General features: G+C 44.2%; 1 protein-coding gene across 1 annotated transcript in view; it reads right to left on the reverse strand.

Moving 5' to 3' along the window:
• Positions 1-20002, reverse strand: part of LOC140207947 (uncharacterized) — a 60910-nt gene that overhangs the window by 13203 nt on the left and 27705 nt on the right. Inside the window, exons 5-7 of the mRNA XM_072276484.1 lie at positions 14391-14512; positions 13589-13737; positions 3794-3841 (exon numbers count right to left, since the gene is read on the reverse strand). Coding sequence (XP_072132585.1) covers positions 3794-3841; positions 13589-13737; positions 14391-14512 — 319 coding nt within the window. The remainder of the gene's footprint in view (positions 1-3793; positions 3842-13588; positions 13738-14390; positions 14513-20002) is intronic.

Below are 20002 nucleotides of genomic sequence, written 5' to 3' on the forward strand. Positions count from 1 at the left end.
AGGGCTTGCCAGTCTGTATATCAGCGTTTTTTTTTTACCCTTGCTGTTCCTTAGATTTACCCACAATGAATCAAAACATTCAGACCCTTTGGTAACCCTTTCTAATTAGTCGATTTGAGTTTTTATCAGCAGAGGTATGCCACCCCCTGCGCCTACCTGTCTGTCGTTTCGATACAACCTGTGTCTTGGATGGTAAGCTCCAAGCTGTCATCTTTCAAAAAAAGATTTAGTGATGCCATAACGTCATACGCGTCAACTGTGACACAAGACCATCTCACTTATTCCGTATATCACCTTCAATACGGAATTCACCCTTTTACAAACGTTTGTGCATTGCAACTCATGTTGTCCACTGTCATTCTGTCGCATCGTCAGAGCACTCCGTGCTCGCAGTCTCACTGCATACTGTCTCTGTCTGGAAACCAAATACCTCATGTTCGGCACTCGCACTCTGGCTGCCATTTCTTTGCCAAATTAGCTGAAACCGTTCATGAATCTGAAGCACTGACTCCTACACCAATTCCGCAGCCACGCATTCACCTGTCAAGTCATCGTATTCTTCCCCCACTGGCGATATCGAGACATTAATCACGCTATTACTATCCTGCAGGTCCTTTTTTCAGCTTTTTATCCAGCTCCCTCAATTCTCTCTTCAGGACCTCCTCACTTGTTATAACTACGTTATTGGTGCCAGAATGCTGACCTTCACCCCGCAGAATGTCTTGGACCTGATCAGAAACATCTCTGATCCTGTCAGCAGGGAGGAAACATACCATCCGAGTCTGGCTATCGCGCCCACACAATCTTGTCTCTGTTCCTCCGACTATGGATTCTCCTATCACCACTGCAGTCTCCTCAGCTCTCTTATTCTCTGAGCCACAGCACCAAATACAGCGCCAAGGGCCGGTCAGTGCTGCTCGTCCACGCTCTCAACAGCATCCAAGTTGGTATACTGTTCATTAGGGGAAGCGACGACACTTCCTTTCCTTCTCCTGACAGTCTCCTAGTTGCCTTTCTCCTGCAACCTCAGGGTGATAAACTGCCTATAGATCCTAGCTATCAGCTTCCCATTCTCAAGTTTGAGTCGAAGGTCATAGACCCGCAGCTCCAGTTCGTTATGACACTGCGGATCTGCAGCTCGGTTCTCCTGGTGCAGATGTGCACCGGGAGACTGGGGATCTCCCAGAGTTTCCATCTCGCACATACCGTACGAAACACTGCCGTGCAGCCATTCCCGCTATTGTTCCATAACAGACGGGAAATCAAGAATTAAGTATCAAAGAGAATCTTGCGAACAAGAGGAAGGTTCTGGAATCCAAGAAACACACACAGAATACTGGACGAATTCAGGTGAGGAGGCAGCATCTATACAAAAAAACGTGCTCTCGAAGCTTCAGGCTGAAACTCTTCGGCAGGACTGGAGGGAAAAAAAAAACTGAGCACCAGATGGAAAAGGTGTGTTGCGGGGAGTGAAGGACAGAAAGACAATGTGATAAGTGAAACAAGGGGGAAGGGTGAAGTGCAGAGCTGGGAAGTTGATTGGTGAAAGAGAAATAAAGCCATTGGGGAATGAAGGTGGTGGAGGGGTGATTTGTAGCTCCAGAGAGAGGCGACGTGCGGCAAAGGACATATGTTGCGAGAAGGAAAAGGGCATTGGAAGTGGTAACGAAACCATTTTAAAATCACCATATTAACAGCGGAGGTGGTGAGGCGATACATTCTGAAAGTTACAGGCTTGTGACCCTTATTTCAGTCGTTGGTAAAATGTTGGATGCTGCTATTACGAGTGCGCTTTTGATGTACTTGGACTCACGTTATGTGTTAGGCTCAATTCAGCATAGTTTCCTTCAGGGGAATAATGACTGAAAAATCTGTTAGTATGTTTTGAGGAAATAAAGGAAGGCTTGATCATAAGACAAGAAAAGCATAAACATATAAGACACATGAGCAAACTTTGGCCATTCATCTCACCGAGTCTGATCCACCATTCCATAACGGCTGATCCCGGACCACACTCACCCCATAAACCGGCCTTCTCAATATCCTTTGATGCTCTCACTAATCAGGGAAAGATCAACTTTCGCATGAAAATCGCAAGAACTTACCCATATTGGGTTCTTTGGGTTTGTCTGGCAGTTTCCCGTTGCAATAGCTATAGCACTCATGCCTGCTCCTTGGCGCTCACGGACCACTGGAACATTGCTGGTGTCTTCGTCAATGAAGCGGATGTAAACCCAAATTCAGTTCGTCTGCCATTGATTTGCCTTCCATTTCTACATCACCAGCATAATTTTCCAGTGGCCCACTACCAGCTCTCAGCTCCCTTTTACTCAAGATAATTGAAAAAAAAAAGAACTTTTCATATCCTACAATATATTATCGGCTACTCTGCAGTCAAATTTCATCTTTTCCCTTCTCATCACTTTTTAGTTGCCTTTTGCTGGATATTTAAATAAGAAATTTACCAAACATCCAACTTCCCGCTCACTTTCGCTACCTTATATGTGCTTCCTTTTTTTAATACAATCCTTACCGCCGTTTGTCAGCCACGGTTGCCTATCTCTGCCGCTTGAGAACACTTTCCTCTGCGGCACATATCTATCCTGCGCCTTGTGAATTATTCCCAGTAATTCAGACAACTGCTCTGTTGTCAACCCCGCCAGTATCCTCCTCCAATCCACCTCGGCAAAGTCTTTCCTCCTGCCCATGTATTGCGATATTGATTCATGTGAGTCATGCTACTCCCTCTCAAATTGCAGAACTAATTTAATCATATTATGGTCACTGCCTCCTAAAGGTGCTTTACATTAAGCTCCCGAATGCGACCTGTGTTATTACAGAACAACCAATCCAAGATTGTCTTTCCCCGACTAAACTTGAGCACAGGCCGCGAGAAAAAGCCATCTTGTAGGCGATCAACAAATTCCCTGTGTTGCAATCCGACACCAATCTTTTTTTTTTCCACAATCCCCTTGCATATTGCAGTCCTGCATTACAAATGTGTCATTACAATTCTTACATACCTTTTCCAGCTCATTTTGCAATCTGAAGCACACATCTTGGCTACTAATTTGAGGCCTGTATATGATTCCCACAATATTTTTTCCCAGTTTTAGTTTCTTCACTCCAGCTACAACGGTTCAACACACTTTGACCCAATGTCACCTCTTTATAATGATATAACACCGTCTGAAAGCAACAGATCCACAACATCGCCGATACCTTCCTTTCAGTACACAGTATATCATTTGATGTTAAGCTCCTAGCTATGCTCTTTTTCCGCCACGACTTACATATTACATCCCTAATTGCGCTACGAGTTCGTCCACCTTATTTTGATTGCAACGTGCAATACGTACAGCACCTTCAGTTCAGCAGTTTTAGTCCTTTTGAATTTTGCCTCTGTGGCAGAATTTAACTCTTTGTTCTGTCTACATTTCTACCCAATCATTAACTTCTCCTCCATTACATGCCCGTTAAACCCATCATCTGTATATAAACCCGCGGGATCATGCTCAACAATACATCTTGCTTTCCGTTACACTGCCATGTTGTTTCACACCACTTTCGACAGCTCTACTAAATCTGAGAAAGTCAATTGCTGTTGCTTTCTTAGATTTTCAGAAGGCCTTTCACAAGGTGCCGCACATGAGGCTGCTAAACGAGCTAAGGTCACATGGTATTACTGGAGCACTCCCAACCCTTCTGTCAGCTTGAGCACCCACCCAATACAGCAGCTCTTTTGGCTCACTTATCGCCCCGCGCACAGTCACAATCTTCAATATCCACTTACCTGTAACGAAACGCTTCCTGAGATGAAGGAATTCCTTTTACGCCGTACCTGTGTTCAAAAATAGAAATAATTATATCCCGGCTCATCAAACCATTACTTCGTTCGTTTCCCGATCCTGCGTGAGCGTCCTACTGGTGTGATTCGCTTTAAAAACTTTCGAGCATGTCAGTTTGAAAATAAATGAGTTTGAAGAATGTGAGGAAAACAAAGAATTAGAGGACGTGCCAGCAAAGCAGGATGCTCAGCGACGCAACACTACGACGGGCAGGGTGCAGAGAGGCGAGTTCGGAGCTGGTGCAGAGAGAGGAGCTTGGAGATATTCCAGAGCTCGGGTGATTATTAAACAGGGCAAAAGGCTGAGCACATGAACTGGGTTGAAGAGCTGGCCGTGAATGATCACGTGAGATCTCAGCACTTCACTTTGTGCGATTTAGACGGAAAAAGAAAAATAACCCTGGAAAAACTCTTTTGTGGATAAGGAAACAATAAGCGATAGGGGAGAAGGGACAAAACATTCAAATTGAACATAATGCTGGAGAGGTTTGAATATGATTCAGGGAAATGATCCATGATCGCAATAAATACTTTGCATCCGTTTTCACTGCAGAAGGCACCAGTAACTTGACCAATTTTCAAGGGGAATGCATTGTGTGGCCTTTCAATCAACAGAGGTGGATTCATTAGAAAAGGCAGAAAATTCAAATTCAGGTGTCACGACAGAATATTTGAGTGTGCTCGGCTTTAAATAGCTCCAGTCTAAGATCCCCAGGCTCAGGCGAGGGCAAAGCATCTGACAACTTTATCATTGTGTTCCTATTTCTCCATTCTGTTGGCGAGAATTACTACATGGGCAGTGTTCTGTGTTTGCAATGCGGGAAATTAGAAACACCAGGATAATCAAGTCTGCCCCGGTGCACAGAGCTGCAGCTTCTGAGGGAAAGTTTGACGGAACTGGAGCAGCAGTTAATGATCCACAACTCATTCGGCAGAGATGTCTCAGCTCGGGTGCAAGGGATCCCCGAGGGCAAGCGTGAGCAACAATGACAAGGTGAGGAGGACCAGAGAGAGTTTCTAGGGAGCTCGATATAAAGCTGACAAACCGAACCTCCAGGGCTGCAATCCCTGCACAATCCAGTGCGTGAATAGAGATAGCTTTTCATCAGTGCGACTGAGACTTTGATTGTAGAGTTTCTCGTCAGTTGTTTATGTTTTCCGAATCGAGGAGCGACCAATCAGCAAGCAGTAGTGCGTCAGCAGTGATACTTTTCAGTCAGGGACAGGCAAAAGATTAAAAATGAACATATTTTCCAGCCATTTTTTCCTGAGGACAGGGGCGCAGCAAAAGAGTTTTTATTTAATCCGGTGACGATTCAGATTTTGAGGGAAGTCTGTCTTTTTTTTTTTCAGGCTTTTTATCTGATTTTAGGAGCAACCACTCAGAAAGTGGGATTCATTGGAGAAGGGCCAGAAGACGACGTGATCGATCGGAGCTACCGGTTTGGAGAACTAAGCGCACCAACAAGTTTGCGTGTAGCACAGCAGTGGTTGATCTCCCCTAGGGAACTAATATCCTGGAGGGGAGGTTTGCTAAGGCTATTGGGGACAGTTTAAGTTAGAATTGCTGGTGGGTGGGAACAGAACTGAAGGGATGAATAAAAGGGAGGTTGGCTCACCAATACAGAAAGCTTGGAGAGTGTGTGAAAGGGAGGATAGGCCGGTGATAGAGAAGGAACACGCTCAGACCGATGGTTTGAGATGTGTCTATTTTACTGCTAGGAGGATTATGAATAAAGCGGATGAGCTTAGAGCATGGATCAGCACTTGGAGCTATGATGTTGTGGCCATTATAGAGACTTGGATGGTTCAGGAGCAGGAATGGTTACTTCAAGTGCCAGGCTTTAGATGTTTCAGAAAGGACAGGGAGAGAGGTAAAAGAGGTAGAGGCGTGAAAATATTGATCAGAGATAGATTCACGGCTGCAGAAAAGGGGGAATTCAAGGAGGGGTTGACAACGGAGTCTCTGTGGTTGGAGGTTATGAATTGTAAGGGGTCAATAACTCTACTGATGTCATGGTCCGGATCGGGGTCCCTTTAAATTTACTTTGTTTACGTTACGATGCGGACCGCTGACTCCCTGTTTCCCTTTGGTTCCCAGTTTTCCCGTGTCCCTCAGGCTTGGTGATACGAGGCAATTTACTCTCGGCTGAACCGGCAGTTTATAGTCTCCGGCTTTCTGCCGTTCGTGCGAGAGCGTTTGCAAAGTCACTAAAGGTACGGCGCGCCAACGTCATCTGGCCGGAGCAAGCTTAGTCTCCGCCCGAAGCGAGTGCCAGTAAGTCGCCTTTCCTCACCGGAGCAACCCTGTCAAGTTACCTCGCCAAAGCGAGCCTGCAAAGTTTCCTCATCGAGGCGGATCAGTCCCTTAACCCGCCGGAGGGAATCAAGAGCCGCTGTCTTCTGTTCCCGGGCCGAGTCTAGAGCTCGCCACTACCCAGAGGCTCCAAGTACCACGTCCTGGCCCTGGCGGCATCCAAGTACCACGTCCTGGCCCTGGCGGCATCCAAGTACCACGTCATGGCCCTGGCGGCGTACAAGTACCAAGTCCTGGCACCGGCGGCATCCAAGCACGAAGTCCTAGCACAGGCGGCATCCAAGCACCAAGTCAAGTCCTGGTCCTCGCGACATCCAAGTAGCAAGTCAAGTCCTGTCCCTGGCGGCATGCAACTACCACGTCCTGGCCCTGGCGGCATCCAAGTACCAAATCAAGTCCTGGCCCTGGCAGCATCCGAGTCTCATGTCAAGTCCTTTCCCTGGTGGTCTGTGATTCCGAGTCCTAACCCAAACCCTTAGTCCCGACCTGCTAGACTCAAGAGCCAAGACCCCAGCCTGCTAACCTCTCAAGATGCTTCTTGCATTTGGGTCCACCCTCGTTCCCAACGCCCGCTATTGTGACAACTGGATGTTTTTTATAGACGACCCAATAGTCGCAGGGACATCGTGGAGCAGGTAGGGGACAGATTCTGAGAAGGAGTAATAATAACAGGGTTGTTGTGGTGGGAGATCTTAAATTCCCAAATATTGATTGGCATCTACCGACAGTGAAGGGATTAGATGGTTTGGAGTTTGTTAGTTGTGTTCAGGAAGGTTTCTTGACAAAATGGGTCTCTAAGCCTACAAGAGGAGAGGCCGTGCTTGATCTGCTATTGGGAAATGAACCTGGTCAAGTGTCAGGTCTCCCAGCGGTTGACCATTTTGTAGATAGTAATCACAATTGTACCTAGTTTACCGTAGTATTGGAGAGGGAAAGGAAAACACACGTTAGGGAAACGTTTAATTGAAATAAGGGAAAACATGAGGCTATCGGGCAGGAACTTGGAAGCATAAATTGGAAACAGATATTCTCAGGGAAACGTGCGGAAGAAATGTAGAAAATGTTCAGGGGATATCTGCGTGGGGTTCTGCATAGGTACCTTCCAATGAGAGAGGGAAAGGGTAGTAGTGTACAGAAACCGTGGTGTATAAAGGCTGTTGTTAATCTCGTCAAGAAGAAAAGAAGAGCTTACGAAAGGTTCAAAGAACTAGCTAATGGTAAAGATCTAGAAGATTATAAGGCTAGCAGGAAGGAGCTTAAGAAAGAAATTGGGAGACCCAGAAGGGGCCATGAGAGTGCTTTGGCGGACAGGATTGTGGAAAACCCCAAGTCATTCTGCAAGTATGCGAAGAGCAAGAGGATAACATATGAGATAACAGAACCAATCAAATGTGAGAGTGGTAAAGTGTGCATGGAACCGGAGGGCACTTAATGAATACTTTGCTTCAGTATTCACCAAGGAAAAAGGATCTTGCCGATAGTAGGGATGATTTGCAGCGGGCTGATAAGCTTGAGCATGTAGATATTAAGGAGACGGGTGTACTAGCGCTTTTGGAAAGCATCAAGTTGGATAAGTCCCGCGGACCGGATGAGATGTACCCAAGGCTACCGTGGGTAGCGAGAGAGAAGATTGTTGATCCTCTAGCGATGATCTTTGCATCATAAATAGGGATGGGAGAGGTTCCGGAAGATCAGAGGTTTATGATGTTTTCCTCTTATTGAAGAAATTGAGTAGGGATAGCCCGGGAAATTACTGACCATTGAATGTTACTTCAGCGGTTGACACGTTGATCGAGAAAATCCTGAGAGTCAGGATTTACGAACATTTGGAGAGGCATAATATGATTAGAAATAGTCAGCATTGCTTTGTCATAGGCAGGTCGTGCCTTACGAGCCTCATTGAATATTTTTGAGGATGTGACTGAACACATTGATGAAGGAAGAGCAGTAGATGTAGTGTATATGGATTTCACCAAGACATTTGATAAGGTACCACATGCAAGGTTTACTGAGAAAGTAAGGAGGCATAAGATCTAAGGGGACATTGCTTTGTCGTTCCAGAACTGGCTTGCCCAAAGAAGACAAAGAGTGGTTGTAGATGGGTCATGTTCTGCATGGAATTCGGTGCCTCAAGGATCTGTTCTGGGACCCTTACTCTTTGTGATTTTTATGAATGACCTAGATGAGGAAGTGGAGGGATGGGTTAGTAAGTTTGCAGATGACACAAACCTTGGATGTGTTGTGGATAGTGTGGAGGGCTATCTGAGGTTGCAGCGGGACATTAATAGGATACAAAACTGGTCTGAGATGTGGCGTCCGGAGTTCAACCCAGATAAGTGTGAAATGGGTCCGTTTGGTAGGTCAAATATGATGGCAGAATGTAGCTTTAATGGTAAGGCTCTAGGCTGTGTGGAGGATCAGAGGTTCCCTGGGGTCCGAGTCTATAGGACGCTCAAAGGAGCTGTGCAGGTTGACTCTGTGGTTAATAATGCGTACGGTGTATTGGCCTTCATCAATCGTAGAATTGAAATTAGGAGACGAGAGGTAGTGTTATAAGACCTTGGTCAGACCCCATTTGGAGTATTGTGCTCAGTTCTGGTCGCCTCACTACAGGAAGGATATTGAAGCCATAGAAAGGGTGCAGAGGAGATACACAAGAATGTTGCCTGGATTGGGGAGCATGCCTTATGAGAATAGGTTGAGTGAACTCGGCCTTTTCTCCTTGGATCAACGGAGGATGAGAGGTGACTTGACAGAGGTGTATAAAATGATGAGAGCATTGATCGTCTGCATGGTAAGAGGCTTTTTCCCAGGGCTGAAATGGTTGCTACAAGACGACACAGGTTTAAGCTGCTGGGGAGTAGGTACAGAGGAGATGTCAGGGGTAAGTTTTTCACCCAGAGAGTGGTGATTGCGTGGAATGGGCTGCCGGCAACGATGGTGGAGACGCATACAATAGGGTCTTTTAGGAGACTTTTGGATAGGGAATGGAGCTTAAAATAGGGGCTATAGGTAAGCCTAGTGATTTCTGAGGTAGGAACATGTTCGGCACAACTTTGCGGGGCCAGATTGCTTGTATTCTGCTGTAGGTTATCGATGTTTCTATGTTTCTATGACTAAAGTGTGGATGGGAGATTCATCACTCAGTAGAACAGAAACCATATTTTGCTGTCGCGCTAGAGTCATCCGAATGGTATTTTCCCTTCCTGGTGTCACAATTAGGGATGTCTGGTGTCGAGTCTAAGGTATTCCCACGGGACTGGATTAGCAGCCAGTAGTCCTGTTGTACACCGACACCAATGACATAGGTAGACAAGGTGAAGAGGTCATGAAGAGAGTTTTTAGGCAGCTATGTAGGAAGCTGACAAACAGGACTTCAAGGGTGATTATCTCTTGCTCCCTGTACCACGTGCCAGTGAAAGTAGGAACAGACTGATTTGGCAGGTGAATGTGTGGCTGAGGAATGATGCAGCGGGCAGGGGTTAAAGTTATTGATCATTGGGATCTCTTCTGGGGAAGGCGTGACCCGTACAACAGGGACAGTTGCACCTCAGCCTTAGGAATTCGAAAGTCCTTACGGGCAGGGTAAAAAAGTTAATACGGATATGTTTAAATTAGTTTAGCAGGGTGATGTGAATCGAAGTGACAGTGCCAAACATGAAGTAGTTGGTTTACAAACAGAAGCAGTGTGTAGTGAGACTGTTAGCAAGGAAATTATGATAATAGGGCAAAAATGCATTCAACAGGATCAGCTCGATGTAAAATTGAAAAGCGTGTCTACAGTACTGAGGTGTTACTCAACAAGGTAGATGAATTTGAAGTACGGTTACAGATTGTCGAGTATGATGTTGCAGGCATCACTGAATCGCGGCTGGAGAAAGATTGCAGCTGGGAACATAATGTCCAAAGGATACACATTATATCGAAAGATAGGCAGGAAGACAGAGCGGTTGTCAATGCTGTGTTGGTAAACAGGGGAAATCAGATCATTAGAAAGATATGATACAGGTTCGGAAACTGTTTACTCATTATGGATAGAGCAAAGGAACAGCAAAGGTGAAAAGACTTCATTGGAGTTGTATACAGAGCCCCAAGCTGTCGTAAGGATGTAATCTACAAATTACAACGAGAGAGAAAAAAATCATGCCAAAAGCGCATATTCAATGAGTTTTTTTTTAATGCAGGTAGATTGGGAATATCCGGTTGGTGCTGGAGTTCGAGAGGAGAATTTTGTGGGATGTTTAGAATTTGAATTATTAGAGCAGCTCCTGGTTGAGCCGACTAGGGGATCAGCTATTTTGGATTGGAAGTTGTGCAATGAATAGGACTAAATTAGAGAGATTAAGGTGAAGGAATCCTATGGAACAATTGATCATAATATGATCGTATTTTCCCTGAAATCTGAAACAGAGAAGGTAAAGTCAGATGTATCACGACACAGAGGAGTATAGAGAAGTACAGAGGCAAGAGAGGGGAGTTGGCATGAATTGATTGGAAAAGAACATTGACAGTGAGGACGACAGAGCAGGAAAGACTGGAATTTCTGGAAGTAGTTCCGACGGCACAGGATATATGCATTCCCAAGAGTAGGATGTAGTCTAAAAGCAACATGACACAACCGTTACTACCAAGAGAAAGCAAAACCAACATAATAGCCAAACAGAGTATTAGTGGGAAATTCGACAAATGGGAAGCTTTCTTATACCAACAGAACAAAAAAAATCTAATAACCACATTAAGACTGTAAAGATGGAATACGAAAGTGTACTAGCCAATCATCTTAAAGAGAATCGCAAAAGTTTCTTCAGATACATAAAGTGTAAAATACAGTCAACAGTGGATATTGGACCGCTGTATAACGATGCCTTAGAGGTAGTTATTGGGGATAAGGAAATAGCGGGAAAACTGTATTTTTCACCCGTCTTCGTTGGATGTTCCAAATGTCAGCAGTCATGAAGTGTATGAAGTTACCATTAACAGAGGGAAAGTTCTTGGGAAACTTAGAAGGTCTGAGCGTAGACAAGGCACCAGGATCTGACGCCAAGGTTCTGAAAGACATCACTAAAGAGATTGTTTGTCGCATTATCAGTGACCTTTCAAGAAACAATAGATTCTCAAATGGGTCCAGAGCACTGCAGAATTGGAAATGTCACTCCACTCCTCAAGAGGAAGAAAGGAAATTATATGCCAGTTAAGCTGACCTCATTGAATGGGAAGATGCCGGAATCGATTGCAAAGGATTCTTTCTTCTTTGATCAAGGTCTGAAGTAATCTGGGGAGAAGGCAGAAGATTGGGGCTGTGAGGAATATAAGATTTTCCATGATGATATAGTGAAGAAGACTCGATGGGCCAATTAACCCGGTTCTGCTAGTACGTCTTATGGTCTTCAGAGAACCTGAAACGTCCGAAGTTCGATCCGGAAGTTTAGAGATCTGAAGTTAAATGGAGAGACAGAAAAGTCTGCATATGTAGATTGATCTGTGACAGGCCTCAAGGTAGATCGGGAAGCTGAAATGTTTGAAGTTAAATTGAGAGGTCAAAATGACTGAAGATAGATTGGGAGGTGAAAGGGTTTGAAGTTTGATATGGAAGCCGAACATAGGTTGGAAGCTGAATGGACTTAAGTTAGATCGGGAATCTGAAAGGCCTGAATGTAGATTCCGAGGCTGACTGGACTGGAGGTAGGTCGGGAGAATGAAATATCAGAAGGTCCATCCTTGAAGGTGAATATTGTCTCCTACGTGAGACCGCAGACAAAGAAAGTAACTGGGACTTATCTGGTTAGCTGGCGGTTAATAGTGCTGCTCCTCAGGAAGTGGTGTTGGGATCGCGTCGTTACACGTAATATGTAAATGACTTGGATGAGTGAATAGCTGGCTTTGCTTCCACATTTGCATACGATACCAACATTAGTGGAGGGGGAGCCTCGTTTGAGGAAGCCAGAAGAATTCACAAGTATGAAAACAGATTGGGAAATTGGGCAAGGATTTGTCAGATGGAATTTAGTGTCAGGAAATTGATGGTGATGCACTTTGGTAGAATTACTAAAGGCGCAAATCACTTCCTTAACGGTGCCAAAATCCATTCATAAGATGTGCAAAGAGATGTTGGTGTTATCGTGTAGGATTCTCTAAAGGTTAGCATGCAGTTTCGGTTGATAGTAAGGATGGAAAATACTGGGTTAGCATTCATGTAGAGAGGATTAGAAAGTAAAAACAAGGATGCAATGCTGAAGATTTATAAATCATTGGCCATACCACATTAAGCGTATTGCTTTGAGGGGTGGACCCCATATAGAGAACAGGGTGAGCTGAAGCTGGTGAGGGTGAGGAGGAGGATCATTAGAATGCTGTCGGAATGCAAGTGATATCTTCAGAGAAGTGTTGGATGGTCAAGTCCTGTACTCACAGGAGGTTAGAAATATGAGCTGGGATCTCACGGAGTATTAAATGGCCGAGATATTGTGGACCAGATTGCAAAACCTAAGAATAGAGGAGTGTCCAATTAGACGAGATATGATGAAGCATTTCTTCAACCAGAGGGTGTTAAATCCAAGGAATTCATTGCCATAGGTGGACATGGAGTACATGTACTCGTGGACATTTAACATAGAAACATAGAAAACCTATAGTGCAATACAGGCCCTTCGGCCCACAAAGTTGTGGAGAACGTGTCCCTACCTTAGAAGTTACCAGGGTTAACAGTAGCCCTCTATTTTTCTAAGCTCCATGTACCTATCCAAAAGTCTCTTAAAACATCCGATTCGTATCCACCTCCACCACTGTTGCCGCCAACCCATTTCATGCACTCACTGCGCTCTGCGTTAAAAAAAAAACTTATCCCCTGAAGTCTCCTCTGTACCTACTCCCAAGCACCGTAAACCTGTCCCCTCTTGTGGCAGCCATTTCAGCTCTGGGAAAAAGCCTCTGACTATCCACACGATCAATGCCTCTCATCATCTTACACACTTCTATCAGGTCACCTCTGATCCTCCGTCGCTCCAAGGAGAAAAGGCCGAGTATAAAGTCAAGGTTGATAGGCTCTTGTTCAGCAAAGATATCAAAGTTTACAGGAAGAAGGTAGTGGAATAGGATAGAAAGATAATAGATCAGTCATTATCGGTGGACAGAACCGAAGCGCTGAATGACACAAAAGCTCCCATATCTTCTGGTTATCGACGACAGATTAGATGTCATTTCGCCTATCTTAGTCACTGACAAGAGTTTATTGAGGATGACATTTGGAAGTACTTTGAATTACCGAATCACAAAAATTGAAGTCAGCACAATTGTTCAGAACTCTGCCAGGAAAATTTGAGAAGCTCACCCTCCCTTCTGCCAAACGGCGAGGAGAGAATGTTCTGTGCCCCGTTATGCATTAGCTGCACAACATACTCAACTATACGCCTCGGTGTGTGACCTACCTGTTGCAGAAAGCTACGAAGAAGAAGGAGTTGTTGAAATTGGCTTTCTGCTCAGTGAGTGTACGATTGAAGTAATTTGCCCGATTCAGGAAATCCCGACGAATCTTTTTGACAAAAACGTCCATTGTCGGTAAACGAGTTATAAATGCCTGCAAGATAAAAACATCGTAGAAATTGCAACAGAAAAATTCCGATACACACCCGTCTATCGACGCTGCACTGCCATTCAGTCAGATGTAAGGTTATATCAGAGATCCCCTCCGGTTTCTTTCACATACATCCCACTCTACTGAACGGCGACACGTTTCCTTTTCGCCTCTTCGGCATCCCGGGATATTCCAGATGAGACCGAACCCCCCAACGCCCCCACCATTCTGGTTCACTACAGCCACTGACCCTAGTCTGGCCACTGACTCGCCTTTGTTAAACCTGCCTGTTTAAAGAATTCCAACTGATTTGTCAGGTGTAATTTCCCCATAAGGTAACGGTGCTGAATTCGGCGTCCTTTATCGTTTGCCTTTCATTGAACCAAAATCCTTTCCCTTAATAATGAATAGCAAAAGCGTTATGTGGTGCAGAATTCCTCACCGGACTGGAAAACATTGATTATCCCACACTTGGGCCGCCGCTAGCTTTCCTCGAACCGCAATCTTGTCCCTAACTTCAGTAGCGGAAACACATGCAATCAATTAACCATCATCCTACAGTGAAAGCATCCTCATCTAGTTCCCGACCACATTCCGCCCTCGGCCTGCGGGCCGGACACAATATAACGTCTGATCAGCTAGCAGATGGTCCTCACTTGTGGGTTCGTTGGTGTTGGAGGATTTTCCCAATGTTCTTCGGGAAGCATCAAGTACATTGTAATATTTCCATCTCTGGTGAGTGAAAGGAGAAATAGTCCATTGCCATGCATCAGATATCCTGGGGGGTGATAAAGAAAGTTGTAAATATGTATTCCTTTCACTAGAATCTCAAACAGGAATTTCAATAGAAAGCGGTAGCACAGTTCAGGCACTCCACCCTATCAACTTGTGACACCAGCTTCAATAAATTAAGAACCGTGTTGCCAGATGACTTTGTTCCTCAGTGTGGTACTGCTCACTGTGTAAGACTTACGATGATTGGTCCTAATGACGTTGTAAAGATATTTCCCATGTTGGGAGAGTCTAGAATTACAGGGCACAACCTCATTAGATGGGAGCGCTTTCAAAGCAGAGAGTCGGAGAGATTTCTTTAACTATAGGGTGGCGGATCTGCGAAATTTGTTACCAGCAGACTGTGGAGCTCAGCTGACGGGGTGTATTTAAGGAAGAGATTAATAAGTTCTTGACTGGACATGACGTCAAAGGTTATGGGGAGAAGGCCGGGAACTGGTGTAGAGGAGGAGACAAATGAAAGGATCACCCATTCTTGAATAGCCGAGCAGATTCGATGGGCCACATAGCCTAATTCTGCTCCGATGCTTTATGGTCCTCTGGTCTTATGTTATGGACATAATGAATCATGATTGGAAGAAGTTGACAACTGTGAACTAAATGTCCAAGTTACAGATTGTATCCAGAGGAGAGACAGAAACGCAGAGGGGGCAGCGAATATATGCAAGTAGAATTGAAAGGAGTAACATATGGTCGGAAGGTGTTGAATCATTGTGGATAGAACTCAGGAACTGCAATGGTGAAAAATAGCTGATGGGAGATGCACAAAGTCTCTACTGTCACTGTGGAAGACAGTAGCACTTTGCTAGATGCTCCATTTCTCAGGCGTCATGAGGTGCGTGAAGTTGCCATTGACAGAGAATAGGGTTTGGTGAAGCTGAAAATGCTGAAGGTAGATAAATCGTCTAGACCAGATGGTGCATACTTTAGGGTTCTGAAAAAGGTGGCTGAAGAGATTGTGGAGGAATTAGTAATGATATAGTACTAGAATAAGTAAAGTTTGCAATGGTTGCGGAAGACTGTAAAATGGCAAATCGTAACCACTCTTCAAAAAGGGAGAGAGAGGCTTAAGAAAGGAATCTGTAGGTGATTACTTTTACCTCAGGGCTTGACAAGACGTTGGAGTCGATTAATAAGGATAAGGTCTCTGGGTACTTTAAGGCACATGAAAAAAAAAACGCCTTAGTCAGAAAATAGTTTTCTCAATGGAAAATCTTGCCTAAAAATCTGTTGGATTCTTTGAACATAAAGAGATAAGAAATAGCAGCAGGTGTCGGCCTCTGATGGTCGAGCCTGCTCCGCCATTCAATGAGTTCATGGACTCATCTCCACCTACCTGTCTTTCTGCAATAACAATTAATTCCCCTACTATATAAAAATCTATCCAAACTTGTTTTAAAGAATATTTACTGAGGTAGACTCCGCGCCTCCATTGTGCTGAGAATTCCACAGATTCTCCACTTTCTGGGAAAAAACATTTCCTCTTCATCCTGTTCTAAATTATTCCGACGAATTTGAGGCTATATCCCTTCGTTGTACTCTCGCTTATCAGTGCAAACAACCATCCCGCCTTTATCTTATAGAGCAACACACATAAAAGTTGCTGCGTTCACCAGCAACTTTTATGTGTGTTGCTTGAATTTCCAGCATCTGCAGAATTCCTGTTGTTTATCTTATAGAGGATTAATTTAGCCGCTTTCATAATTCCAGCTAGTAGAGTCCCAGGCAACTCAATCTCGCCTCATCGTCTCACCCCTCTCATCTCTGGATTCAATCTGTGGAATCTCCTCTGCAGGGCGCTCAACTCCAGTATATTCCTCCTCAAATAAGGAGACTAAACCTGCACACAGTACTCCAGGTGAAGCTGATCATACCCTGTACAGTTGCAGAATGGCCTCCTAGCTCTTAAATTGAATCCCTCTTGCAATGAAGACCAGCATTCCTTTTGCCTTCTTGATAGCCTGTTTCACCTGCACTCCAACCTTCTCTGATTCATGCCCGATCACTCCTAAGTCCCTCTGCACAGCAGCTTGCTGCATTTTTTTTTACATTTAAATAATAATCTGCTCTTCCATTTTCCCTTGCAAATTGGATGACCTCGCATTTAGCAAAATTGTAGTCCGCCAGCCAGACCCTTGCCGACTCACATAAGCTATCTATATCTCTCTGCAGACTCTCCGTATCTTCTGCACAATTGTATTTTCCTCTCAGTGTAGTATTATCAACATACGTAGACACACTGCACTCGTTCCCCTCTTCCAGATCGCTAATGTACATCCTGAACAGTTGCAGACCCAGCACCGACCCCTGCGGCAAAATGCAAACAACTGATTGCCAAACAGAGTAATATCTACGTATACCGACTCTCTCTTTTCCTCTGAGTTAATCAATCCTCTACCCATGCTAATACAGCACCCCAACTCTATGCATCCTTATCCCATGTATGTCTTTCATGTTTTACCTTATTAAACGCCTTCCGGAACTCCTAGTAAATAACGTCCATCTGTCCCCCTCTATCCACTGGGCTCGTTAAATTATGAAATAACTCCAGTAAGTTTCTCAAGCGAAGCCTACCTTCCCTGAATCCATGCCGTGTCTGCCTGATGGATCCATCTGTTTCCAGATGTTTCGCTATTTCTTTGCTAATGATGGCTTCAAACATTTTCACAGCTACGGATGTTAATCTAACTGGCCTATAGTTACATGTCTTTTGCCTATATCCTTTTTTTTTAATGGTGACGTGACATTTGCCGTCTTCCGTTTTACGGGGAGCTGCTCAGAGTCCAGTACATTTTGGTAAGCATCTACTATAACTTCTACTATTTTTTTCAGTTCCGAGGGACCCTGATCAAGTTTGTTCAGCACCACCTCTTTCTTGCTATCGGTTATATCGAGGTCCTTACCTCCTATCTCATCCATAACAGCTCTCTTTGGTATATTAGATGTGTGCTCAACGGTGAAGACAGGCACAGAATGTTCATTCCAAGCCTCGGGTATTTCCTGATTACCCGACATCAATTCCCCCTTCCCAATATCCAGGGGACATCCATTCACTTTAGCTAACCTTTTCCGATTTATAAAATTATCAAAAAAAAACAACATTTTTTCTATTGCAAACACGAGGAAATCTACAGATGCTAGAATTTCAAGCAAAGCATAAAAAAAATTCTGGTGAACGCAGCGGGCCAGGCAGCATCTATTGAAAGAGATACAATCGACGTTTCAGGCAGAGACCCTTCGTCAGGACTAATTGAAAGATGAGTTAGTAAGAGTAACACTCTTTCTGTTCTTTTTTTTTTCATTGTGTGGTATTGTGCAAGAAAACCATTAAGGTTGCACTCTGTGAAATCTTCCTCAGGACTGCCTCGCCCAATCATTTGCTCAATCTACGTGCAAGTAAAATACCCCCATGATAACTGCTGTCCGTTCTTACATGCCTCAGATATTTCTCTGTTTATTGCTCTGCCACTGTAATGTTATTATTCGGTGACCGACAGACAACTCCCACGAGTGATGTTTTCCCTTTCTTAATCACTTCCCAGATGGATTCAATATTCTGCTCCTCAAATCTTGCATCGCCTCTCACTATAGCCCTGAACTCATCTTTGAATAGGAGCGCTATCCCACCTCCCGTACTTTTCTGTCTATCCATCCGTATTACCTTATATACTTGGATATTTAATACCCTATCCTCATCACCTTGCAACCAAGTCTCTGTGACAGACACTAAATAGTACCCCTTGGTTCTGTGCCGCAAGTTCATTGACCTTATTTCGAATACTGCGGGAATTCCAATGAATTGCCCTGACACTGATATTTTAATCATTTGCTCTTTTGTGCTTGACTGTTCGATACTCCATACTTTTCCCTTTTTTATCTTTTGCATTTACTTATTTTATCGACACTTTTCTTTTTATTACTTTATGCATACTTATCCAAATTGTTGAACACACCCTCTTGCAATTTAGTTTAAAGCCATGTCCACAGCCCTAATTATGTATCCAGGTCACATCACGTTTCAGCTGGAGCCCGTCCCATAGGCACATCTCCATTCTTCCCCAATACTGGTGTCAATTTCCCATGAATTCAAACCCACTGCTCCCACACTAATCCTTGAACTGCGATCAGATCTTTTTGTTCCTATGCCAATTTGCATAAATAATTGAAAAATAATAAGCAGAGTAGTCAAAGGAGAATTCGATGATGCAGTGTACATAGATTTTCTGAAGCCCTTTGACAAGATGCCACTTATGAGTCTGGTGAACAAACTACGAGCCTGTGGTATTACAGGAAACATTCTAGCATGGATAGAACAGTAGCTACTTGGTCGGACGCAAAGAGTGGGACTAAAGTAAGCCGTTTCTTGTTGAATGCAGGCACCCAGTTGTGTTCCAATTGGGAGTCTATTGGGCTCGCTATTTTTTACATTTGGGATTTCATCTGGGGAATTAATGACCTGTAGAAAAGTGAAAAGTTGCACATGTCGCAGGGAGGGGCAATATTCTCGTTGTCCCATTTGATGGAACTGTTCGGGAGGATTTAATCTAATTTGACAGCGTGTGGGACCTTGATGAATGGACTCACGGTAGGACGGATGTTTTTTATTTAAGCGTGCTGTCAGACTCTTAGGAAGAGCAGCAGATGAAAAGCCAAAATTGCAGTCAGCAGGGTGAACATCAGTGCATTAGGAATGCACAATCAAAAGCGATAACAAATACGGCACTCAAAGTGCTATATCTCAGTTCACGGAGTACAAGAAACAAGGTAGATGATATTGTTCCATAGTTGCTAATTGTCAGTTATGATGTTGTGGCCATCACTGAATCATGGCTGAAAGGTAGTTGTAAAAACCCAGGATAAAGGTTTCTCCGTGCTCCTGTCAGTGACCTGTGAACCTGTTTGGGCAACTAGGAAGAAGCAGAAGAAGAAGAAGAAGAGGAAGAGGAGGAGAAGAAGAAGAAGAAGAGGAGAAGGAGAAGAAGGAGAAGAAGGAGAAGAAGAAGAAGAGAAGAAGAAGAAGGAGAAGAAGGAAGAGGAAGGGGAAGAAGGAGAAGGAAGGAGAAGAAGGAGAAGGAAGAGGAAGAAGAAGAAGAAGAAGAGGAGGAGAAGAAGAAGAAGAACAGGAGGAGGAGAAGAAGAAGAAGAAGAAGAAGAAGCAGGAGGAGAAGGAGGAGAAGGAAGAGAAGGAAGAGGAAGAAGAAGAAGAAGAGGAAGAGGAGGAGAAGAAGAAGAGGAAGAGGAGGAGGAGAAGAAGAAGAAGAAGAAGGAGGAGGAGAAGGAGGAGAAGGAAGAGGAAGAGGAGAAGAAGAAGAAGAAGAGGAAGAAGAGAAGAAGAAGAAGAAGGAGAAGAAGAAGAAGGAAGAGGAAGAAGAAGGAGAAGAAAAAGAAGAAGAAGGAGGAGAAGAAGAAGAAGGAAGAGGAAGAAGAAGGAGAAGAAAAAGAAGAAAAAGAAGAGGAAGAAGAAGAAGAAGAGGAA

The sequence above is a fragment of the Mobula birostris genome, chromosome 13 (assembly GCF_030028105.1).
Source record: "Mobula birostris isolate sMobBir1 chromosome 13, sMobBir1.hap1, whole genome shotgun sequence".
NCBI lineage: Eukaryota > Metazoa > Chordata > Chondrichthyes > Myliobatiformes > Myliobatidae > Mobula > Mobula birostris.